Here is a 26,292-nt window from a genome sequence, read left to right as displayed (position 1 = left end):
ATTTGAAATTTTAATTCATTATTAAAATTTTCTACCATGGAATAGTTATTAGTCTTACTGTCAGATTTGTTATTAGTTTTGTTTGTTTAATTAACTAAGGGTTGTTAAGTGTATAGGTGAAGTGCTTCTTTATTAATTTTTTTTTTCATTATAGTTACTTTGTTGCATTTGAAGTGTTTCTCTGTTTTTTAAACCTTGTGTTGATGGTGATCCATTTTTGTGTGTGTTTTGTTAGGGTAATTTGTAAGTGTTACTACTTTTTTTTTAAAAAAAAAAAGCATAAAAAGGTAACTTTTTAAAAATCCCCATTTCAATATTTTAATAATGTATTAGAAAATCCAATTACAAGTTTTCAATCAAATTAAGATTTTCAATCCTAAACTTTAAAAACAAAAATAATAAAAAAAAGTTTAAGAGACACCAAAACAAGCAAACCTGCAAACTCTAAAATAGAGTAATTAGATCTTTGATTTTAAATCTCCAACCATGACCACAATATTTAAATAACACAAAAAAATGATTATAATTTACTCTGATTTTTTTTTATCCACAACTCAATGTTCAAATTGAAATGAAAGAGTTAATAAGAGAATTTGTAAATATATATAATTAACATGCATGGTGGAATGAATAGTATATTATATATCACTCACTTTTAGTATCTCAAATGCTTTTTTGACTACCACATAGAACTAACTTGTTAGATGTATCTTCTTTTTTGTGATGAATAATGATTCTTCTGACTTCTCATAGGTTCACAAGTTCAATATTTTTAGGGTTTGATAATTTTCTTTTTTTGGAGATGTTGGCTTTTATAATGAAACGAACTGTTTCTTATCCTTTCTTTAATAAATTTGTATTTATCCACCATCAAGTTGTGCATCTTTACAATTTAGTCGAAACTAAAAGTATTCAATTTTGATACGTATTCCTTCTTACCAAAACTGACCAATTCTCATTTGACTCACCAGTAAGCATAGTCAAATAATAATATTCAATTAAGTTTCTATGCACAAGATTCCTACTGTTTTCAATTATTTGTCTTTGTATTTTTATATATTTTTTCTCTTTCTACCAATCATAAAAGTACAAGTAAAATTATTTTGTATGAATTCCTTGTTATTGTATATACTAATATAGTAGTGCAGGGTGATTTACTCAAAATATTTCATTGGCTAGAATTTGATGGAAATTAATCATTGATGAATAAATATTTTTATTAAAAAGTATACTTTAAAACCTTATCAAATCAGTTTATAAGATGAGATTTGTATTATGGAATGTCTTAATATAATTGATGTGAGATCTTTAACACATCCTTCCTACTGAGATTGTCAATTCGTATGTGAGACTATATATTTATGAGTGATTTAATAACAATTCGGATGACTTAATAAGTCCAACAAACTCCTCCAAATGATTTTGACACTATATTAAAGAATGAACTTTAAATTTAACTCAAAAATATAAAACTAATTTATAAAATGAGTTTATATATATATATATTAACCTCTTGTCGGAAGATCTCCAAATAATTTTAATTATTTATTTTACTAAAAATAAATTTTGAACTAATTTTAGTACCTTAAAATGAAGGAATGGATCATATTTTTTTTTTCTTTTTGTCTTTTACATATTTGGAATGGGAAATTATTGGGGGAAACCACAAACTCAAAATCTTTTATTGTATAATTCAAAACAATAAGAATGAACCTAAAGACTAACCATTTCTAAAGTTTTCAAACACTACAAACAAGGGAAAACGTGGAACCCTTTCACTTCTATATTTCAGCTCCTCTTGGTCCAAGTTGTAAGCATGTACCTACTAGAATGAATGAACTACTTGAGGCAAAATAGATTTGTGTTGTTCATCCTCCAACTGGGGAAGGTGATGAAAATCAAAGTGGAATTGCCCAAACATCTTTCTCACTACAAATCAATTGCAATTTGCAAAGTGAAAGGTGGCCATTGAGTCCCCTTTCAAATCAAATACGTCAATGTGTTGAATCTAGAACTAGGACAAGATAAAATGAAAATGATAGAGAACAACATATAGGAATATGCTTTCTTGCTTCAACCTTACGAGTTAGAATAGCATATGAACTTTGTTTTTTTGTGAGCTTTTTTCCAAGTCCTACGTCTAACAACACTATCTCCCTTGCTTTCTTCATTCTTTTCGTTTTTAGTAACTCTTTTTGGTGTCAACCCTTTTGCTTTATTCTGAATAAAACGATTGGATATGTTTATGAAGAATGTTCTTAGATACAAAATAGAGAAAAAAAACACAAGTATGAAATTTAAAACTTATTCATAATGGAATTTAAAAGTGGATTCTCCTTTCTAAAACTTAATAATTTAGAAATTGGATAAATGATGTTAACTAATAGAGGAATGCTCATTTTACAAAGATAAGAAGTAACTTTTTACATTTTTTTAAAGAGAGAGAATATGATTAGTGGTATTTTTGTGTGTGTAGGATGCAATTTATTTCTTGTATTTTGTGGGTTCCAAATGGGCACACTCATTATCACTTATCCATTTAGTTGGTATGGGCCTTGATCCCACGCCTAGTCCAAGGCTATTTCTTTCTGCACCTCCAAAAATACCCCTCAGTAATATTCCAGATTACATAATCCGGAAGTCTTTTTTCAAATGTGTGTCCGGATTATATAATTCGGAAACTACTATATAGGGGTGACACAAGAAGGTTAAAAAAATATTTTCACATTATATATGGGAGTAGCAGAAGAACGGAAGAAATGGTCCTAATCCAATTATATATGGGAGTAGTAGAAGAACGGAAGAAATGGTCCTAATCCAATATCCAAGATGGAGGAAACTACTAATGCAATAATTTTGAGAAGCAAAAGGATTAAATACTCTCCCTCATTCCACCACCGTTGTTGTTGTCATCACCACCGTGACTACCATCATTTTTGCCACCATCACACACTGATTCTTTATAGGAAGAAGAAGAAAAAGAAGAGAGAGAGAAAAAAAAAGTACAACTATGCATTTAGTTAGAAGTTTGCTATGAAAATTGTATTCAAAAAGTTCATTTCAAAATGCATTTAATACGTTCTTAAAAAACTTGTTCTTGGGATTTTTTTTTAAAGTTCAAAGCATCTCATATATTTCAAAAAGTTTTATTAAAACAACATATAACGTTAACCGCATAATAACATTATATGACCATTTTACTTTATTCAATTTATTCATATATTTACTATGGTTACTTTGTGTGAAATAAGAAAATTTATATATATATATATATATTTTGTGGAGGTAGAAAAATATGTTCTAGCCAATTTGAGATAGGTCGAAATCTGGATGAGCTCTTAATAATGGTCTCCCTTCAAGCTTTAATGATTCAACTTTTGGGAAACGAGGAGCTTCTCCTGCGAGATGACACTTCGACGCTCAAGTCAATAAGAGCACAAAATTATAATGAGTATAAGATAGAATATGAGTTAAGAGTACTCTTTGTGTTGTGTATTAGATGATATGAAATGATCCTTTTTGTAGACCGAATTGTAACCTAGCTATAGAACCTCTCATATATATTGACCATTGACCATATCCTATGTAACGTAGTCTTATTATGCTTTTATTGAGCCATTAAGGGTAATTAAGTCTAATGAATAAATGATGACACAAGTTTCCTATTAAGGATAAGATTCTGATTCTTATATTATGCGTCAAGTTCAGGCCCATCACTCTACATGCTCCCCAACCTCTAGCATAGGCTACTGAGGCTATTATTATCTAGTTAAGTCAGTTCAAATAACGACCATCCCATATGTATCGAGTCTGTACCTTTCACTCTACAATAACTATTGAAATCTGTTTTATTTTTATTACTTTCTTAGAGAAATTCATTAACATTATCAAAGAAATGTATGTTAAATTGAGAAAAAGATTTGCAAATATTAATATTCACTTCTAAATATTTATATTCATTAATATAATTCACTGTACATAACTTAATTTACTATGGAATATTATAAATTGAAATTTAGATGGAAGGAAGGTTTCTTCAGAGGACTTATATCTCACTTAGGAAGTTACCCTTTCTCAACTTACTAAATCAATGTTCTATTTTATGTGAAGAAAAGTATGCATATTTAATATTTAATCATATATTAAATATAATTACCCAAAAAAACGAACATTGTTAAAAACATTTCATAATAATTATTGTAAATTTAACAAATTTATCATTTTAAATAATCTCAAATTTTCTATCTCAATAATTTATATATATATATATAATGAATATTGACTTGAAAACAAAAAATATATGATTTTGAAAGTTAAACTCAACATCTTGATTACTCATTAACAAATATTTAAAGTAATAGTCCCATTAAGTAATGATCAAGGAAGAATTAAAGTAATAGTCCCAGTAAACACTAATACTTCCATTCATAGAGATTCGGGTTTTTTTCTGCACCATATTTGGATGTGTTCTCTTCTTCCATCAGGATTTTCCAACAAATCCTTGACTCCTCGAATCCAATGAGATTTCACACCTGCCAAATCTTTCACTCTACCTCCTCTTATTAATACCATAGAATGTTACGGTCCGTGCGCCGAAGAAAACGAAGATGTTGAAGACGAAAGCATTCCAAGGCGCCGACGTGTTCATGTCGCGAAACCTCGTGCCGCCGGAAGTCTTCGACGCGCTGCACGATGCGGTTAAAGATAACGGCGCTCAGCTCCACCTCTGCTGCGACCCCTCCCGTAACGGTCTCAACGATTACCACATCATTGCTTCCAGAAAACACGTAATTAGTTCCACTCATGCTCTCCTTTATTTTCTCCTCTTTTTGTTCTGATTCCTCTCTCTGTTTCGCAGGAAAAGTTCGATGATCTCAAATCCAAGGGCTGCAAGTTGCTCGGTAATTTTCCGTTTCTACTTTGCTTGGATTATGTGTTTGCATTTGCCTTCTCTATTGTTTATTGAACCAGTCTGGATTCTAATGTCTGTGTTGGACAATGCTAGTTCTAGGTTTCAGTGGTGGTATGCTAGTTCTTCCACAGTCTTTCTCAATCTTCACGTAGCACGTAATCAAGTGTTATTAATTCTTTTTTGTAAATTTTAAAATTTAAATAAGTTATATACATTAGTTCGGACCAATGCAGTAGTTCATAACCACATAATAAGTCCACACACTCTTTATAAGCGTGTCTTTGTGTTGGTTTATGTAGTTGAAATTGAAATTGGTGTTGTTCAAAACCACATAATAAGGCCACACACTCTTTGTAAGCGTGTCTTTGTGTTGGTCTATGTAGTTGAAATTGAAATGGTGTTGTTCAAAACCACATAATAAGTCCACACACTCTTTATAAGCGTGTCGTTGTGTTGGTTTATGTAGTTGAAATTGAAATTGGTGTTGTTCGTGAGTCTTTGTTTCTTCTTTATTATATTGAACAGGTCCTAGATGTGTTCTTTCGTGTGCCAAAGGTGGAAGGTCTCTGCCTAAACAAGGCTTCACTTGTTGCCTTGCCATGGACGGGGTCAAAATACTTGCATCTGGCTTTGATATGGAAGAGAAGGTATTTTTGTTGATGTCCTCGTTTGTGTGTTCCTATTTTCATTGTAAATCTTCATTTTGGTTGTTATGATTGTAGGACTATTTATTTACCCCCGTCTTTAAAAATTTCTCAATTCAATTCAATCCCTGAATTTGGGAAAAGTTTCAAAATTTTGTCCTCTTTTCTTCTTCACTAGGTTTTTTTCCCATTGCCATTAGGGGTTAAGATGAATAAAACTTTACTGCATTTTATATAGTCAGGGACTAGAGTGAAAGTTTTCTAAAGTGAGGGGCTAAAGTGAACACTTATAATCTCAACAACCAAAGAGGTTTACTCAATTGTATCATTGGCAGAGGGTTGTGATCATATATTCATTTTTGACAACAACCTTTCTGGCTCACTTTCTTTGTCAGCATTGCCATGAACTGCAATGTGTCTCTCTTTTTCCTTGAGCATTCTTCAACAGAAAAAGGAAAATAAAAAGAATCTGAGTTATGAAAGATTTATTTAATATAAGCAACTTTTGATTTAAATATTGTTACTATTTGAAGTTAAGTATGTATTTCAATTCATATTTTGTCTGGCCTTCCCTCCCTTTTAATTTAATTTTAACTTGTCATATTTTGATGTTTTCATTCTCTTTGTTGTTTTTGGCTTTCTTAGTTTCGTTAAAATGTTGTTACCTCAGAAACTCAAAAACTAATCCAAGAACCAAGTGGTGATAACTCAAGGGAGATAAATATTTGAGTTTTAAGAAAAAATATTGAAGGAGGATAATAGGACTTACAATGTAGTACTAATTTCATTTTAGACGAGATGTCTAAGAGAATTTGGTTGGTTGCTACTGTAGTCTTGTAAATCAAAAGGTTTTGAGTTGTGAGATAAGCAATCTTGATGGTGGAATGAAAATGTTAAAGGCAATGTAAGAAACAAAAAGGAGTGCTTAAAGCCTTATAATCATGCTAAAATGTTAAGGATTAGACAAGGTATTGAAATACTAGAAAGGAAACAAAGAAAGCTGTGAGTGAGACACAATCCAATTTTTTTGAAGAGTTTTAACAGGATATTGGAACAAAGAATGGAGAAAGTATGATGTTGCCAAAAATAAATAATGGAAAACAGGATATTTGTATCAACTAAAGTAGGTTCTACTGCTGATTAAAAAAAAACTAAAGTAGGTTCTACTTAAGATTCAAGATAAAATAAGGATCTGATTGTTAAGTGCAGTTAATTAGATGATAGGTGTAAGAATGACATCCCCCCAAAACGTTGTGGGGCATCACAATAAAGAAGAATGGTACAAAAGTGTTTCCACCAAGTGACGTTGTGCTCAACAACTCCGTTTTGTTGTGGTCTATGGGTGCATAATGTCTAAAGAAGAATCCCTTATGAATTTAGAAAATAGTGAGATTAGGAGGGCAAGTATTCTTTTGCATTGTCAATTCATAAAATTTTAATTAACAAACCAAACTGATTTTGAATTTAGGTAAAAGAAACTATGAAAAATAGACAACACATCAAAACGACTTCTCATTAGAAAAGCTCAAGTACAACTTATGTAATGAAATGAAACATCTTATTGTTAACATACTTGAATGGGGCCCTAAATATCTAAGTGAGCTAAAGCAAAAGGTGACACAACATATTTATTGACAGGAGGACCATAACTGGTACAAGTGTGTTTTCCTATTGACACAACTCACTTAAAAGGCTTAACATTGGAAAAACTAGGACAAAGTAAGCACAATTTCTCCACACTTCAGGTGGCCAAGACATTGATGTTCAAGAGTAATAGAGGTAGAGGAGACATAGGAAATTGGAGAATGAGCTGATATAATCCGTAGACTCATGTCCTCCTCCAATCATGTGTCCACTTCATTGATCCTATACAAGAACAAAGTTATTTTCGAACAGGGTACCAAGAGTGCTGGTGAGTTTACTAATAGAGATTAAATTAGATGGACAACCAGGAACAAATAAGACAAAATGTAAGGAAAGGTTAGGAAGAGGATGAGTTTTTCTGATACCTGGAACTTTAATTTGGGGGCCATCTATGAGAGTAATATAAGGCAAGGTATCGTCAAGGAAGAGAAAAGAGATTGGTTACCTTCCCAATCATATGATCAGAGGCACCAAAAATCAAGGATTCAAGGTCCAAAGAGGGGAACTTGGAAATGAAAGCTATAGTATTACTTGATTGCACCACAATAGTAACAATTCAAGGTCCAAAGAGGGGAACTTGGAAATGAAAGCTATAATATTACTTGATTGCACCACAATAGTAACAAGTGAGGGAGCTTCATGGGTTGCACTAAGCTGGGGAAGCTCGTTATATTCAGCAGTAAAGATAGTAATATCTAAGGCTGTAGTGGTGGCTTGGGCCACATTGACCGATTAAGACTGCTCCCTAACTTTTGTTCAACACTCTACTTCAACAGGTCCCCAATTCATATAATAGTCGCAATAAAGACTGCATTCACAACTACCACATCCTCTGCAACAAGATGATTGTGAGACAAGGGCAAAAGAATCCCTAGTAGATGTGGAAGAGGATCCGAAAGTATATGGAGTAGAGAGACACCACCCAATAAAATCTGATTTTGAACTACAACGAGATTAGGTGGTAGTCCAGCGAAAGAAACAACTGTAAAGAATTGTCTTTGTTGGTTGTGAAATATCTCTGCACCATTAGCAAAGGGTGTAAGAGTAGAATATTTTGCATTGAAGTGATCAAGTTTATTCTAAGGTATGTCTACATGTCCATGTTTTCCAATTTAATATTCATTAATCTATCGAGGACATTGTAGCAACAATGAACATCATTAGAATACAATTTTTTAGCCTTTGTCTACACATCAACACAGGTAGGTATTAACCTGGAACTATGCTTGTAGGTTGGGAGCAAGGGAAAACCAAAGAACATTGCATAGAGAGGCATCAATCTGTTTCCAACATTTTTATTGGTGGCAATAATGTTTGTAATTTTGGTGGTTAAGTGAACAACAACAACCCAATTGGTGCATTGGCTGTTCCAGTGAGTTTTTCACACAGAACAAGGGGAACATGTAGAGAGGAGTGCTTGTAATTATGTGATTTGAACATGCATGAGTACTCTTATATATAATGAAGAAGAGATACAATAATAAGGAACAAAATCAATACCTTCTAATGGGAAATATTTTGTAAGATATTTCCTTATCATATTATATCATATCTCCCTAAATAAAATCATATCTCTAACATAATCAAATCATATCACTAACATAATCAAATCATATCTCTAATACTAAATTAAATGGGATCAAAATTATGAAAATGATGGGAAAATAACAAAGATGAAACACATGTGATACAAACTAGATGGTTAATCTCAGATTTAGAAAGAATAATATATTTTTTCTATGTTTCAATAAAGAGGTCTTTGGACCTATAAATACATGAGCTTGTTGTTGGTTATTTTAGGAAACAAAGAGAGCTAATTCTAAGGAATCAAATCCCTGTAATCATAGTGTTGTTTTTAAATACATAATCCTAGTATTAATGGCAAGATACACTTGTAATAAATAATAAAATTATAGCAAGGATAAAATAAAAAAACTTTCTAAATTACATAATGAGCAACACAATTTTGACAATTGAAAATGCAAAAGACATCAAGGATTATTCCTGATCATGAGGTACCAACCAAATTTAAAGGAAAGTATTGTTGTCCTACCATATGTTTAGTTATATTCTATGGTAGTGAATATTATGTTTCGAAGGGATGAGAAAAAAAGTGGGAGTTCTAGAAATAAGAATTAGAAGATGCATGATATGAAATGATAATACATGACAAGATATTGGTATGATACCAATTAAGGAAAAGATGGCAAAATTCTTTAAAGTGGTTTGGACATGTGCAAAGAAGGTTACTAGAAGCCCGAGTGGGAGAGTAGATTGTATAGTTTTTACCCTTGTGAAAAAAGGGAGAGGGTAACCAATGTCATAGAAGAAAATTGTGAAGAGGGATCTCACGGTGAATAAAATTCCTGTGACTTTGTTCTTTAGTTGAGCTTGATGGCATCGTGTGATCCACGTAGCTGGCCTCACCTAGTTGGATAAGATTTTTTGTTGTTTGTCTTCTCCTATACTTCTTACTCATCTTTTCTTAATCTCAATTGGCAATGTTTAATGTATGTTATCTTGCAGGTTAAGATAGAAGAGTTAGTGGCTGAAATGGGGGGAGTGCTACACACTAAGACATCGTTGGATTTGAACTTTGTCATTGTGAAAAATGTTTTAGCTGCAAAGTACAAGGTCTGGTACAAGTTTATATTGATACTTTCTCTTCAATTAATGACATCTATTTGATTTCACTTTTCCATTGCAACTATTCATCATTGGGCTCTATTTGAACTTGTCATAAAAAATACATTTATGCATGCTGATCTTGATGAAGAAGTCTACATGGAACATTTTTATTTACTTTTGTATCCATGGTTATCAAACTCGTGAGTTAACTCGTCCGAGTTTACATTCTCACTCACCCTGAACGAGTGAAATCGGTAACAAACTCGTTTTTGGAGTAAACTCGGTGGACTTGCTGTAAACTCGATTGAACTCGCGAGTTTGCATCCGAGTTGGCGAGTCCGTTTGCATGTTTTGTTGAAGCTTTTTCGTTGTTCATTGTCTTCGTAGTTGCTCACCTTGCTCACCTTGCCTTAGAAATGTAGTTATTTTAGTGCTGTGGATTTATTTGTTTTACCTACTTTGATTAATTATATTATTGAAATATTTTTTTCATACGAAATAAACTCTTACAAGTCTATGAGTCAAGTTTACGGAGCTCCCACGAGTCTATGTAGACTCTTGAGTTTGACAACCTTGTTTGTATCATATATTTGTTTTCTACAAGAAAAGATTATATATGTATAATTAGGAACATTTTTATTTATTTTCATATCATATCTTTGTTATTAGAAGGTATCAAATCTCCTCTATTTATTATATTGATTCCTTTTTCTAAATATAAATAAAGCACTAGTGCTATCTCAGAAACGCACTATTTCAGCTCAATGTTTCTTTCATTCCCAAAGTTTAACATTCGAAAACATTCTTAATTTAAAGTTGGAAAAGAGGCCAATGACAAGTGACCACTAGTAGTCGTACTGAAGCCATTTTGGCCAATGGAGAGAGTAATATTAAAATCAGATAGAAAATCTTACACCAACTTGTAATATGGTTCAGGTTTAACTTAACTCTACAAAACCAATTTGTTCCGTCCGGTTGACTGGGACGTCTTCGTGCGCGACCTCAATCTTCAGCTAGGGACTCCTTCCCACTGGTTACCTGTGGATTCCTGCAAAAAGAGGACAAAAAGGGCGCCCTAGCGGCCGTTTGCACTCCGACGCTCAAGTCAGCCAGCAAGAAACACCAAAAACTGTGCACCTCCGTCTCTGAGCACCGCGTTTGGCACTCTGAAGGTCTTGAAAATGGACTGTGTATTGTGTGTATATTCTCCTTCTGACAAACAATCTTTCCCTAGTCCCTTGTCCGTCACCTCAAGGCTCGAGCAAGCAACTAGAGTGTCTCTGGAAAATTTGCCAAAAGTCTGAACCCCGTTCCCAACATTCAAGGCGCTATTTAAGCTCTTCCCGTATTCAAAGCGCCTTAAAGCGCATTTAATTATAAAACGCTCAGCGCATTTAAGACGTTCGAAACGTGCGGGAGCATTTACAGTACCTTAAACGTTCGAAACGGAAAATGTGTTAAATAACCTTAATTACCTCACACCTGGCAACGTGGCGTTTCCATCCTGACTTGGCTGCTGTACACGTGGAGGGCCTCACAACACCATTACCCTATCTGAGGGTGTTTCCTCGCGTGAGTCCTCTTACCTGGGAGTGCAACTGCGCAAGGGGTGACTTTTTTGGTGCCAACTCGCGCCCCCAAGCCTCTAGTCACTCACTGTGAGAGCGTATCTACCTTCCTCTCGTGCCCTGTGCCTGGCTGCCCCCGGGCGTGACCCCTCTCCTGGGTCGTATCTATCCCAAGGACGTTTCTGGACGGCAGGGGCACTTCATGAGGCAGGTTGCTCTATACTGGCACTATTTCTATGGCCTTGAAGCCACATTTCTCTTCTCTTTATTACTGTTCCCTGGTTATCCAGGGTTTGGGGCCTTCCCACGGCGTCACCTTGCCCTTGAGTCATTCCATCTTGGCGACACCCAGTTGGGCGGCGCCCTATCCTGGCGACGTTCTGCTAGGCGACGCCTTCTCTTGGCGAGGCCTGTATTTGGCGTCACCTCCACCTAGGCGACGCCTTACGTTGACTTTGACCTTGACTTTGTCAACGCCTGGGTACGGGACGGTACACAAGCCCCCCAGTCTTAAGCTGATGACTGGTCTTCAGCGAAAAGACTAAGGCTTCGCCCACGCCATCCACGTGGCACCCGGTGACGTGTCATTCTTGATGACGTAGCAACCTTGAAAACATTGACATGACACTCTCCGAACCCTAGGGGTGCTCTTAATGGCTGATTGGACATCCTCTGAAGCGGGGAAATCAACGCTTTTTGGGGCCATGCTTAATCTCGTGCCACGTGGCTCATCACGCGGTCATCCTTGAGAACCTCTTGCGCTCCCCTTGAGCGCCCCATCCTTTGACACGTGGCACCATCGCACGGTCCCCAATTAACGCTCCTTGAGTTGCAAGTGTAACGTTTAAGTTACCCAAACCCCGCGCTTGGAACCACTGTTACATCCACTTTCTCTGCCTTTCCTCACTGTTCATCTTCTTCGAATCCCTTCTCTCGCGACCCCTGCCCTTTCGTGCTTCTGCTCTCCACGCCCTTCAACCCCCAAAGGTACGGTTTTTCCTCTCCTTGATGATTCCCTTTACTGCATGAACTGCTTGGAAGTCATCACTGAACCTGCAGCAGCGAAGAATAGCAGAGCAAAGATTAATTCAGATAAAACAGAAGGGGAATTTTATAGCCAGACACGCGCAGATAACCACAACAGCTAATGCAGTATTAATCAAGGGCAGATACCAAAGTAGGTAGAGAGCCCGTGGGCGTTGAATTCATTTGTGATGAGCTTGGCAGTATCGAAGACTACCCCAAGCCCCGCCAAGGCTTTGGACACGTCCCGATCAGCGGAGGCGAGCTGATCCAAAGCCAGAGCCTTCATGGTTATGGGCTTATCCGTCCAGTATAGGGGGAAGCCTTCTAGGGCGGTAGGATCGCGCTTGGTCGCACGCACTTTGAAGAACTTCCCTTTCCATCCTTTGAACGAATTTTGGAAGAGCGTAAGGATGATGCGCCCGGCGACGCCAGAAAAGCTCATCCATAGGCTCTTCCCCTGTTTCTTTACCTCGAAAAAATGAAGAAAAACGTCCACGGAAGAGGGGACACCCAGATATCCGCAGAGGATCTGAAACCCCCTTACGAAGGCCCAGCTGTTGGGGTGGAGCTGGGCTGGGGCGGTGTTTATCTCTGTGAGCAGTTCCCTCTCGAAGGAAGTAAGAGGCAGACGCAGTGATGGCATTTTCATGTGTTCTTCTTGAATCAAAGTAGAAAATAAGGTGCGGAAGCAATGGGTGAGATGATCAAGACCCTCCTAGGAGTTGTGTTGGCCTTGTAGGTGCATGATGAGTATGGTGTTTGAGTGGTTCGGCCAGCTCAAGGGAGAAGGTGAAAGGATTGAAGTTTAGAGCCTAGATTTCTAGGAGAAGTAAAGCTTGTGCACAAAAATGGCAGCATAACCTTACTCCATTAAACTTGAAAATACAAGGTGTAGGCTCCTCCTTTTATAGGCTAAGGAGGACCATAATGCAACCCTAATGCTAGCCAAATGAAATGTAAATGTGAAGCACATGGGTGCACATGGCACATGGGTGCACATGGGGAGGGGTGTGTCTAGTTTTTATGCTCACCCCCTCCATGGTCTTTCTAGAATGTTTCACACAAATATGCTTTCTACACTACTCTAATTACTAAGCACCCCTAATGGGCCTTTATGTAACAATTACAAAGGTCTTCTCTTCCCAAAACCGTAGCTTTGACCCATGTGTATGTGAAGCTAGACGGTCTAGAAGGAATCCTCATCATGGCCTAGACGCTCCTCTTCATGGGCTAGACGCTCCTTTTTGAGTCTAGACGCTCCTCATTATAGGCTAGACCGTCTAGTCTTGGAGGCTTGGCTTTCATCGTGTGGTGAGCTTGGGCCCTCCTCCATCACGCAGGCCCACTCTCTTGAACACCATTTGGTAAAGGAAGAAGAAGGGGCTTCCCCCAGTGTCCCTTGCGTCCACACAAACGGGTATCCCAGGTCTCACCCGGCATACCAGGACGTGGGAGTTGTGAGTTTTATGGAAGGCGTTGAAATTGTAAAGCGCGGGGTCCCCCCTGCGGGCCTCCACGTCCTCAACAGAGTTTAGGGTGGAGCATTCGTCGAGGAGATCGTCGGGGGCCCAGTCATACTCACCTTTATAGTAAGACTTAGGGAGCGGAAGAGGCGCGGCGGTCTTAGTTTTCGCCATTGATGCAAGAGCTGAAGAACAAAAGAGGAAAGAAAGGGTTTAGAGAAAAAGGGGTTTGGAGAAGAAAAGGAGAAAAAATGGAGGAATCCTAGGAGAACCCTACCCACACGAGAGAAAAGAGGAACGAGAGGAACGAAGAAGCACAAGAACGATATCTAAAGAAATGCAGTAACATGGACAGTCCCAGGCAGTTCATGCAGTAAAGAGAATCATCAAGGAGAGGAAAAACCGTACCTTTGGGGGTTGAAGGGCGTGGAGAGCAGAAGCACGAAAGGGCAGGGGTCGCGAGAGAAGGGATTCGAAGAAGATGAACAGTGAGGAAAGGCAGAGAAAGTGGATGTAACAGTGGTTCCAAGCGCGGGGTTTGGGTAACTTAAACGTTACACTTGCAACTCAAGGAGCGTTAATTGGGGACCGTGCGATGGTGCCACGTGTCAAAGGATGGGGCGCTCAAGGGGAGCGCAAGAGGTTCTCAAGGATGACCGCGTGATGAGCCACGTGGCACGAGATTAAGCATGGCCCCAAAAAGCGTTGATTTCCCCGCTTCAGAGGATGTCCAATCAGCCATTAAGAGCACCCCTAGGGTTCGGAGAGTGTCATGTCAATGTTTTCAAGGTTGCTACGTCATCAAGAATGACACGTCACCGGGTGCCACGTGGATGGCGTGGGCGAAGCCTTAGTCTTTTCGCTGAAGACCAGTCATCAGCTTAAGACTGGGGAGCTTGTGTACCGTCCCGTACCCAGGCGTTGACAAAGTCAAGGTCAAAGTCAACGTAAGGCGTCGCCTAGGTGGAGGTGACGCCAAATACAGGCCTCGCCAAGAGAAGGCGTCGCCTAGCAGGACGTCGCCAGGATAGGGCGCCGCCCAACTGGGTGTCGCCAAGATGGAATGACTCAAGGGCAAGGTGACGCCGTGGGAAGGCCCCAAACCCTGGATAACCAGGGAACAGTAATAAAGAGAAGAGAAATGTGGCTTCAAGGCCATAGAAATAGCGCCAGTATAGAGCAACCTGCCTCATGAAGTGCCCCTGCCGTCCAGAAACGTCCTTGGGATAGATACGACCCAGGAGAGGGGTCACGCCCGGGGGCAGCCAGGCACAGGGCACGAGAGGAAGGTAGATACGCTCTCACAGTGAGTGACTAGAGGCTTGGGGGCGCGAGTTGGCACCAAAAAAGTCACCCCTTGCGCAGTTGCACTCCCAGGTAAGAGGACTCACGCGAGGAAACACCCTCAGATAGGGTAATGGTGCTGTGAGGCCCTCCACGTGTACAACAGCCAAGTCAGGATGGAAACGCCACGTTGCCAGGTGTGAGGTAATTAAGGTTATTTAACACATTTTCCGTTTCGAACGTTTAAGGTACTGTAAATGCTCTCGCACGTTTCGAACGTCTTAAATGCGCTGAGCGTTTTATAATTAAATGCGCTTTAAGGCGCTTTGAATACGGGAAGAGCTTAAATAGCGCCTTGAATGTTGGGAACGGGGTTCAGACTTTTGGCAAATTTTCCAGAGACACTCTAGTTGCTTGCTCGAGCCTTGAGGTGACGGACAAGGGACTAGGGAAAGATTGTTTGTCAGAAGGAGAATATACACACAATACACAGTCCATTTTCAAGACCTTCAGAGTGCCAAACGCGGTGCTCAGAGACGGAGGTGCACAGTTTTTGGTGTTTCTTGCTGGCTGACTTGAGCGTCGGAGTGCAAACGGCCGCTAGGGCGCCCTTTTTGTCCTCTTTTTGCAGGAATCCACAGGTAACCAGTGGGAAGGAGTCCCTAGCTGAAGATTGAGGTCGCGCACGAAGACGTCCCAGTCAACCGGACGGAACACAATTTGTAAAGTGAGTGTTGTCACCCACTTGTAATCATTAATTTGGCTATATCACTAATTGATCCGAAATTGTTGACATCCTCCTCATGTTTATTAGACATCTTGAGCATGAAGTTTGCAACATTGGGCATCTGCAACTAGTTCGATGATAACCCAATAATGGGTGGTCCTATAGACCTAATAACCAATGTTGTTAAACTCGTAACTCGGAAGTGGATTGGAAAGGGTATGAAAATTTGTAACCCGAGGATCGTAACTCGACTCTGAAGAGTTACTATTCGAGTTGCTACTATACATAACATAATTAAAAATAGATTCATAATTCATGAAATGGTCCAAATACATAACTTAACTTAATTAAACATAGATTCATAATTCATAAAATGGTCCAAGTACATGAATCGCGTGGTGGTGCGAGCAGTGTGCGTAGTGGTGTGAGTGGCGGCAAAATGCGTGCATGAGCAGTGGAGAAACGCGTGTGCGAGTTGTGGTGCGGCGGCGCGAACAGAGGCACGAGCGGCGGCGAGAACGGAGTCACGAGTTGCAGAGGTTTTGAAATTAGGGTTATGGGTTTTCATATTAGGGTTATGGGTTTTCATATTAGGGTTATGGGTATTCAAATTAGGGTTTTTGGTTTTATTTGGGTTTGGGTTTTCAGTTTTTTTTTGGACCGAGTCATGGATCATGGAGGCCCAGAGATCGTCCAATCCAACCCATAAAAGCAAAATAGATTTGTTAAAAGAGAGAGAAAAACATAGACTTAATTAGACTGAAATTGTATGTTTATTACACAAAATGTAAATTTATATAGGCTTATTACATTAACTGTACCTAAATTGAGGATATTTTGCTTCCTCTAAACCAGAGATATTCCTATAAACCACTACTATTGCAATAAATACAAAATATATTGTTCTAGTTTTCAACAAATTCAACTAGTGGTCTTTTCCGTGGTCATGGCTCAGTCTTTAAGGAAATTTAATATATCTATTTGGTCTGGAGTACAATATAAATTAATGTTTGGCACTTGTTTTGTGCACAATGGTTCTTAATAGAGCTCATATGTTCTGTTTCTCGGCCTATCTTTTGAGTTGGTTTGGCTATTTCCCTACAATGCATCTAGATGGCCATTTGATTATGCAAATGTGCCGATACTAAAAATCCACCTGCCTTTTCTGAATATACAACTTGTATTTTAAGTGTGTGATAATTCAAAAAATCAGTTACACTGTCTTATTCAATCTTTGTGGAGGTTTTAATTGTCATATTGAAATTTTGTTCATGCTTTACTATCTAATACATTTCTTTATGTTTGGCAGTGGGCTTTGAATGAATTGAAGAAACCAATAGTCACGTATGAATGGTTAAAGCAATGCTCGGAGGAGCATCGTGTTGTTCCTCAAGAGTCATACAAGGTCCTTCCTTTCTCTGGGTTAAAGATTTGTGTTACTGGAATTCCATCAGGTTGTAACTTAGCTATCTGCTAGTATTGGTCATAATAGAATGCTTCTTTCTTGGATGCTAATGAGTTTGATATTTTGTTCAGATGTTCGTAAAGAGATGGAGAAGCTTATTTTACAAAATGGTGGAAAATACTCCGCGGAATTGACAAAGAATTGCACACATTTGATTTCTGAGATATCCTTCTCATGGTTGTTGTAAAAGATTGTGTATATTTTGGTCATGCAAATATTCATTTATTATTTGTGTCGAGAACATATCTTACATTATTTTTCAGTAGTTCTTCTGCCAAAATGGCAACAACGTATGTGTTTCTAATAGGGACTTGGATATTATGGGGTACTTAATTTCCACGTCCAGTATTATGGGATACTCAGTGAAATATTTAAGTGTTTGGTTCTCTCCCCTTTATTGCTAGTTTTTAAGGACGAGTTTTCTAAGTGCTTGGGTTCTTACTAATTGATATCAAAGTTGGTGTTCAATGTCTTGGAAAAGAGTACCTATTGAAGAGCACACATTGTTTGAATGTATGACATTTATTTATTTTTATTTTCTAACAATCCGTGATAATTGTCAGATTTCTGTTTTCAACAACAGCTGGCTTGGTGAAATTTTGTTTCACCTGCATTAGTGATAACACAAGTACATGTATGTGAAATACTTTTTGGCATGCTATTCTGCATTTTGCTTGTTTCGATGTCTGCTATTGCATTAACTTATTCTAGGCTTAGATGCTCTACTTTACTGGCTAGTTGTGTAAAAGTAAGGAAGGTTGTTTTTGTCTTTTTCTGTGAGATCCTCTATGCCGGAGTAATTGAGTACATGAGCTCAAGGATATGTTATAATTGTTTAAACTTGGTGGATATTTGTGTTCTTGACTGTTCTTACGCTCCTGAAGGTGACAAGTATAAGGTAGCAAAACGATGGGGCCACATTCATATTGTGATAAGTAAATGGTTTGCTCAATCAATTGCTCGAAGAGGTAACTTCTATGCTTTAATGATGTACGTTGCACTACCTTTCAGGTTCGAAACTGAATAGTAGAAGGCCATATGTTAAAATACAATGTTATTATAATATAGCAGTCTCAGAATTTTTGTTTAGGCCAATCAACTTCAAAATGATGTATGTGGGGGCTACCCCTCTCCCATATATACACTATTTTGGCCATGTCACTGGTCAATGTGAGATTTTCAACACTTCCTTACTATAAGGTTTAGACATCTTGAGTTTGAGTTTATACTGGACTTCTACATGTGATCTAATTTGGGGTACAAAAATGCATATTTTTGGAGGAGCAATTTGATCTATTTATACATGGAGGCCAATGTGATTTCATCAATATCTTAGGAGGACCAAATGAATATTTACTCAGCCGGTAGGAATTTGAAGTTAGTGTTTGTGTCGGTATAATACAATTATTCAGAGCCATATTAATTATCTTTTTTCCTTTTCTACCTCCCATCTCATCTCTAAAATTTCAATGCTACTAATCGTATTTGATTTTCATCATTTATTTATTTGTATTTCTTTTCATGGATAGCATGTCTGAATGAGGAGTTCTTCCCTGTTCAGCATGGATCTGTATCTTCACATAAAGTAAGCAGGGACTTACCAATGCAACACAGCCAAGAAAAGGATATTGGGAAATTGCAATCTGCGGCATCCTCAGGTGCTACAGATTCAAATGTGCAAGTTTCTTGTGCTGAGTTTATGGAAAGAGATCAAGAAGCTATGCCATCAGAATATATGTCCTCGGTTTCACAAACTCGTAGATTTGCTAAGGAGGCAGATGCTGAACTTCCATTGCAGGCCAGTGGTGACTTGAACTTTGACGGTGTTGTTGCTGATTATTCTGAATCTGATGATAATGACTTGTACTTATCAGAGTGCAGAATATTTCTAGTTGGTTTTGAAGCTCTAGAAATGCGGAAACTAATTAATATTGTGCATAAAGGTGGAGGCTCCCGGTATTTGTCTTTTAATGACAAATTGACACACATAGTAGTTGGGAATCCTACTGAAATGTAAGTCAACTGTGATATTATGAAGAATCTGTATGGGTGCATTTCATGTTTATTTTACTCGATAGTTTCTTGAATATATATTTTAGACTGTTACAAGTATCAATCTTAAATGTTTGGCAACATTATTTCTTTTTTCCTTCTCTTTTGCTATCTGCCTTTACATGCATTGTGTTTTTCAAGGGAAAAGAAGGATGTGAGGAGTCTTGCTGCTTTAGGTGTAATTTATGTTGTTAAAACCACATGGCTTGAAGATTGCGACCATAAAAAGATAGAAGTCCCTGTTCTTAGGAGACACATTGCATATGATCTACTTCATCCAAAAGGTCTGGTATTGTGATGCACATTCGCTTTTGTAGTCTGTCTATTATCTCTTCACCATGTAAAAGCTGGAGAACACTTTTTAGTTACTTTATTAGATATTTCTTAAATAATTTATCAAGTTGATTTTATTGAATTCATGCTTTATTTGTTTTCTAATTTCTTAAACTCAGCAAGCTTGGTAAAAGGAAGTGTAACAGGAAGCACACCTATGGATCACAGTAAAAGCTCCAGTTGTCATCAAAGCTCGCATCAGGTGGACTTCAAAATTGTGCAGCCAGAATCTTTGGAGAAAAGAAAAGAAGAGATACAAGATATGGATATAAATGGTCACTCATTCTGTAAAGCAAATTGTAGAACTATGTTGCAAAATCAACTTCCTGATAGTAAATTGAGCACACAAAGGATGAGCCAGCCTGACTTCAGTGTTTCATATGAAAAATCTGCAAATGTTTTCAGAGGGAAATTATTTTGTTTCTCAAATTTGTTTCCTGAAGAAAAGGTAAGTCATTATGATCTTATTAGGCATAAACTCTTCCTGAATAGTCTATTTGGTTATTTGAAATCACCCCGGGCATACTTCATGGACAAGCTATATTCAAGTTTTTTTGTAAACAAAAAAGGGCCACAGCATTATTCTAGTAGAACCTGGAACTTTATCAGTATTAGATTTAGTATAAAAACGTGTTCACATCACAATTTAAGCTTTTGGGATAGTTATTTCATGACATGATATCAATTGTCAAAGGATTTATGACCAAAATAGTTGAGCTCAATCCTTGCTATCCCTATTCTTCTAATAAAAGTTGAAGCAAAAGGTAGGTGGGCCTGTGTATTGGGTTTATGCTTTAAAGACATGTTAGATTCCTTCACTTAACAACTTAAGCTTTTGGATAGTTGGTTCATGACAATTACAAAACAAATGCAACATTTCAATTAACCAAATAAATCCTTCTGTTATATATATATCATTCCAAAGGAAGTTTATTTTTCCACATGCCTCAGGCATTCGTTGAGGTTACATAAGGTTGTGTCAAGTAGTTAGTTATCAAATTGAGCTTAATGGTGTACCGGTATTTGTTAATGGTTAATTTGGAAGCATAGAGACAGGAACCAATTATCCAAAAAAGTAAGTTGATTGGTGAAGGAACTTGACTGCTTTTACATTAAACATGCTACCTCACATGAGTCCCTTGGTCTTGTAAATGTGGATGCACAAACATACCCTACCTTAACCTTTTGCTTTAGAAAAATGGGGCAACAAGGAACACACCCTGTTTTGTATGTGTTAAACTGTAAAAAAAAGGAGAGAGACATTGAGCTGAAATGGGGGGTTCCAAGACAACACGGATGCTGTATTTATGTTGAGAAGAATAATACAATAAGTAGAAGACATTTGACATCCTCTAAGAATAAAGAAATGATGCAGGAATAAATATAATCGTTTCTAATAATACCTATATAATTGAGATATTCTTGATTATATAGAATCTTCTTCTTACTTTTATAATTATAACAATATGTTTTCTTTTTTCTGGTTTCTAAAATTAAAGTTTCTATGAGTAATCATAAATGTTATGTTTCACCAAAGATATGCAGATATATATGTTTATGGATATTGTTTAATTTTAGTTTTGATCACTTTTCAGAGAGGTGAGATTGTTCAATGGATAAGTCAAGGTGGAGGAGAGGTAATGAGTGGGAAAACAAAACAGATTGTCCACTACACAGTTGAGTGTCATGGTGTAACACCCATGTTGACTGATGATTCCACGAGTTTGTACATTTCCAGTCACTGGATACGATCTTGTTTGGAGGTAAGCCTTATTAGCCACAAATGTAGATTTCCCTTTTCAGCTCTATCTCAAGATGCTTTTTATCTTCTGCATTTTTCAGGTGCTTGTTGGGCTAAAATTCGTGATTTATATGTTGAATAATTAGGACAGATTGAAGGCGAAAACCCAAACTAGTCTTGGTCCATGTGTCCCAAGTTATTATATATCAAAATAATGATGGAAAGTTGTATCCATTTTTATATAGCTGCAAAAATTCAACACTTCAATCACATGTGATGCATGCATGTATTCTTTTCCTTATATTTTTCTGAATTTAAATGTTGAAATTGTGGTTTCACCTTTCCTTTTCTTATCTCTAGCATAATTTATTATCACAAATGAAAGAATCTTAAAAAGTGAACGGTAACTCAACCCTACAAAATTAGTTTGTAAGATGAAGTTTATACGTACTTATACACTATACTTTAGTCATATAATCAATATGGGATCTCAAACACACTCCCTCATGCTAGGACAAGATATCTCGAGTGTGAAACTAGATATTTGTAAAGGCTCCATAGCGGTGTATATACCTCTATTACCATTGTGTATGATGATTCCTTTTTCTGTTGAAAGCTGGATACATTGAGAATAGATGTTGGTTTACATACTTGTACTTTGATTATTTTTCTTGAAGGCTGGATCCTTGCTGGATGTTGACACCCACATCCTTTATTCTCCACTTCCCTGCCACGTTCCCTTGCCTGGATTTGAAAGATTCCGGTTTTGTGTTTCACAGTATGAGGAGAAAGACAGGAATCTGCTAAGAAACTTGTGTTTTGTTCTAGGAGCTAAATTTGGGGAGAAGTTGACTAAGAAGGTTACGCATTTGTTGTGTAAATTCACCAATGGACCCAAGTATGATGGTGCTCTTAAATGGGGGATTCAATCAGTTTCATCTGAATGGATATTTGAATGCATCAAACAGGTAATATTATTTATGGTGACCGTGTACAGGGCAGTGAGAACTTCAATATACGTTGAAGCATTGGCATTTTGTTTTTCACGAAAGTCTACATTTTCTATGTTATGTGTTATTTACTAAAAAGGTCCTTATCTACATGCAACTAATTTTTTCCAGAATGGAGTAGTTGCCACTGATCGATTTTTACCAAAAGAAGTAACAGCTCAAGATCGAGAGGCAGGAATTTGCACTGGGAGTCAATTTCCTACCCAGGCTGCTCAAATGATAAGTGACATGCCCTCGCAGTTGTCAAGTCAATCACAAATTTTGAGAGGCATCAGAAATAAAAATGTGGGTTGTGGAGTTGATAATCATGAGGCCAATTTCAAGAAACCAAGTGTTTATAGCAAAAAGGCAAGACTTGTGGAAGAACCTTGCCTGTCTAATACGATGACTTCGGCATCAAATTCAGGTATTCATGCCTATGAAAAGAATTTTTCTGAAGACAATATGATAATTGATGCTGGGGAGGTGTGCCTTACTGTTCCTGATGTTGCTGCTGCAATTGAGGACTTGTTAGAGCAGACTAGTAAGGTACAACAGCTGCTTTTTTTTATGTTAATATTTCATTAAATTTGTTTTACTGCACTTATGGCCAAAGTATTCCTGCTCAACTTGTTCGTTTTCTTACAAAGATGCATGGTCAGAGGTCCCCAGCACAGACAGGGTGTCAGAGAGGTGTATCCTTAAGTGTGATCAATTTCATATATGTTATTTTATTTTTTAATTTCCTTAATTTATTTTTGGGAGTAGCTATCCTTGATGGTAGAATAGATTTACCCATCTGATCTTTCAGTCCTTGGTGAAGATAATTCCAATCCTCATACCGTCTTTGGGTTATCTAAACACTGGTCAAACAGGTTAGCTCTGTAGTTCCCTGTTTAAAAAGTATCATATTGTTCTCATGTCGCCACATAATCTGTCAGAATTAGATTGTTTTATGTCCACGGCCTTTAAAAGACCTATTTGATCACTTTATTGATTATAATTTATTGAACACCATGTTTATCTATAGGAATTATTAGTGGAGATTGAATCTCGTAAGTTCGTAACTATTTTTTGATATACACTTTTTTTACCCTTTGTATCCTTATATTCATTAACTAATTTTTTTAGTTTCCATTATCTATGATCTACCCATAAAGATTGAAAGTATATAATTATAACAATTAATAAAAATGAAAAAAATATTTTATACATATTTTATTTTTATGTACACAATTTTTTATAAGTTTTATATAATTTTTAGATAGATTTTTTAATTAATCTTATCATAATAATTAGTTTTTAATTACCATAAATAAGTGGGCATACGGGTCTCTGTTTCTTCTGATTAAGTAAGAATAGGATTCACACAATTTTATGATTTCCTATAACTTCAAACCAATAAAAGAGTGTTTGGAAGAGTTTATTACAGTTTGTTCCTAGCAATTCTTGTCTTAATATTTTCGTGCAAATATCATATAGTACTCCATCATATGGAGATATGATGTTAAGCTAAATAAGGATGATTATAAAGTATTGGTAATAAATAAAAGAATAATTCAGATATCTTAGTTTCTTGATTACCATAATTATGTAGATCCTAGAATTGGCCAAGGACAAAAGTCCCGCAATATATTTTCTCTGAATATTTAACAACACCCAACTAGTTGCATAAGGCTATTTCATTTAATATACCATGGGTGGCGCCTGCTTAGAATTGGCGTTTCATCCGTTGTTACTTTGCCCCGTGTCTCCGTAGAATTTTTTGTTCTGCCTTTTGGAATAACCTGGATAAGCCCTTTGATGGTTAAAATTGAAGTAGAAAGACCGATTCTGTGGTAATGTGCAATAACTTGTGCATTTGGTTGGAGCATAACTATGAAATCTTCAAGGTGCCATTTGCACAACTATTATTTTTGGATAATATGTTTTTTGTGTAAAAAACATGATAATAAAGTTCAAACTTTTGTCTATTTTGATAACAATGTAAATTATACCAGAATGCATATCATTTTTCTACTCTCTCTGAATCAGTACTGAGCATATATTGTGTTAGAAGTGGCAGAAAAGATGATAATGGGGAGGTTTCTCAAGACAGACGAGCAGGAATATACGATGGATTTAGTGAAACACAGACAGAATCTCAGGTTATATTTTGGACACTGGCTACTGCTTTTACTGTTCATTTTTTTAAAGTACTTTGTCTTGTTTTTGTGACTTTTTTTGTTTTTTTTTTTTTGTTTTAACACTTATTGTTACTTACCAGTCTCTCCCTGGAACAAGAATTAGTGACTAATGACTATTTGTGTGTTCTTGGTGAATGTCATTTACTTGTCATAATGCAGGTTGTTAGTTATGAAGAAGATTTATCAGGAAGGCAAAGGCTTATAGATATAATCCGAACTCGAAGTGGCACGCAGTGAATAGGAACAAGAATCTGGCTTGTCCTGATTTCAAAAACAAAAGATAAAAGAAAAAAACTCAACCTTGGTTAGCTAATGAAGGGAACATAGGCAGCAGCATAGTATATAGGTCAATCAATTATGTCTGTACCTTCGTGTCTAAACATGTTGAGTTTGATTGAGAAATAACACCCTTAAGTCAACTGAATTAGGTTGGAAAATTATAACGAAAATGACAAAGGTGTTCTGATAATTTTTATCAAATTCATCCTTGAAGAAAAAATTATTTTTATCAAATTCATCCTAGAAGAAAAAATTATCTAGCTATAGAATCATGTCTAGTACCAATCTGCCTGATTTTCTCCCAGTAAAGTGGGTTTACTGGTAGAAAAGGGTTTAAATGTGTTAGGTTGTGTAAATGAGTAATGTCTGTTCTGATCGGATAAGCAAAGTGCTTTTCAAGAATCTGAAGTCACGTGACATTTCTGGCGAGACAGTTACTTCATGTTTGTTTCCTTCAGCATTCCTGATGCGCCCCTCTACTTATTTACGCCACAGAATTGTAACAAGACACAAAGCAGCACTTAATTGCATCAAAGTGGACGTGGATTAAAGAATGCCAAAAGTTAACCCCAACATGCAATTAATAGCTTCTCGTCAAGAGTCGGTGTTATGTACCAAGGATAGAGGGGGATGTGAACCTACGAATTTTTATGACAACTAATTTTCAATTAAGACTTCCAATCGCCTCCGTAGGGATTATCCAAAGTGATTGAAGTTATCTTAATCATTCACGTTTTATGTCTGAAAAGTTTGGTCATCAACACATTAATTGCTAGCAATGTAGTTTGACCTGTAATGTTTGATTCATATCCAAACCATGGCTAAGGGTAGGAACGGAGACTTGGCATGTCTTCCAACATGAGCAAGACAATGTGACCGTGGGATTGATATGAAATGAAATGTATGGCCAGGGGTGGGTTACGGCTAGTTGGTTGGTTAGCAGCTATAAGCAGCCAATTAACTAATTGATGCATATTTAGTGTTCATAACTTGTAATTACTTTAGTGATTCTTGAATAAAATTAAGTATTTCGGAACCCTTTCTTCATATTCTCTCTCTTAGCGCTTTCGAATTTCACGTTAATTCTTAGAACTAAAATTTATCATAATAATTGGTATCAGTTTGTACCATTCATTCTAAATTCTTGGTGATGGTGGATGCTACTTTCAATGCTCAAGAAATGAAGGATCTTGAGGGACATCTTTTGATGTGCGTGGATTCGTGGTTTATGGAGCTAGCAGGGTCCCTTCATAAGAGGTTAATAACATCTCTTTACAAGAAACAATGCAATAATTGTCGAGGTAGCAACTAGAGGATGGTAAACATGATTGGAATGTCGATTCTACTCATG

General features: G+C 36.8%; 1 protein-coding gene across 10 annotated transcripts; it reads left to right on the top strand.

Moving 5' to 3' along the window:
- The first annotated feature begins 4,379 nt into the window (after positions 1–4,379).
- On the top strand, positions 4,380–25,977 carry LOC137810692 (uncharacterized). 10 transcript variants are annotated; one of them, XM_068612089.1, is made up of 19 exons: positions 4,529–4,787; positions 4,859–4,901; positions 5,438–5,559; positions 7,977–8,284; positions 8,433–8,572; positions 9,727–9,834; positions 17,206–17,350; positions 17,433–17,524; positions 18,236–18,329; positions 18,891–19,374; positions 19,555–19,697; positions 19,866–20,194; positions 21,342–21,509; positions 22,165–22,455; positions 22,609–23,025; positions 23,127–23,171; positions 23,266–23,351; positions 24,542–24,623; positions 24,822–25,977. In XM_068612089.1, exons 6-19 carry the CDS (start codon positions 9,754–9,756, stop codon positions 24,897–24,899), a joined length of 2,535 nt encoding a protein of 844 aa, XP_068468190.1. In that variant the 5' UTR covers positions 4,529–4,787; positions 4,859–4,901; positions 5,438–5,559; positions 7,977–8,284; positions 8,433–8,572; positions 9,727–9,753; the 3' UTR covers positions 24,900–25,977. The 10 variants fall into 10 exon arrangements, 9 of the variants coding, with proteins under 9 accessions (XP_068468189.1, XP_068468185.1, XP_068468184.1 ...); XM_068612088.1 differs by lacking the exon at positions 7,977–8,284 and having other exon boundaries at positions 4,380–4,787; positions 24,533–24,623; XR_011080945.1 differs by lacking the exons at positions 7,977–8,284; positions 8,433–8,572 and having other exon boundaries at positions 4,399–4,787; positions 23,245–23,351; positions 24,536–24,623.
- Positions 25,978–26,292: the final 315 nt, after the last annotated feature.

Source organism: Phaseolus vulgaris, chromosome 2 (genome assembly GCF_000499845.2).
Source record: "Phaseolus vulgaris cultivar G19833 chromosome 2, P. vulgaris v2.0, whole genome shotgun sequence".
Lineage (NCBI taxonomy): Eukaryota > Viridiplantae > Streptophyta > Magnoliopsida > Fabales > Fabaceae > Phaseolus > Phaseolus vulgaris.
The sequence above is the reverse complement of the archived record's forward strand: the minus strand, read 5'-3'. Positions and strand labels throughout refer to the sequence as shown.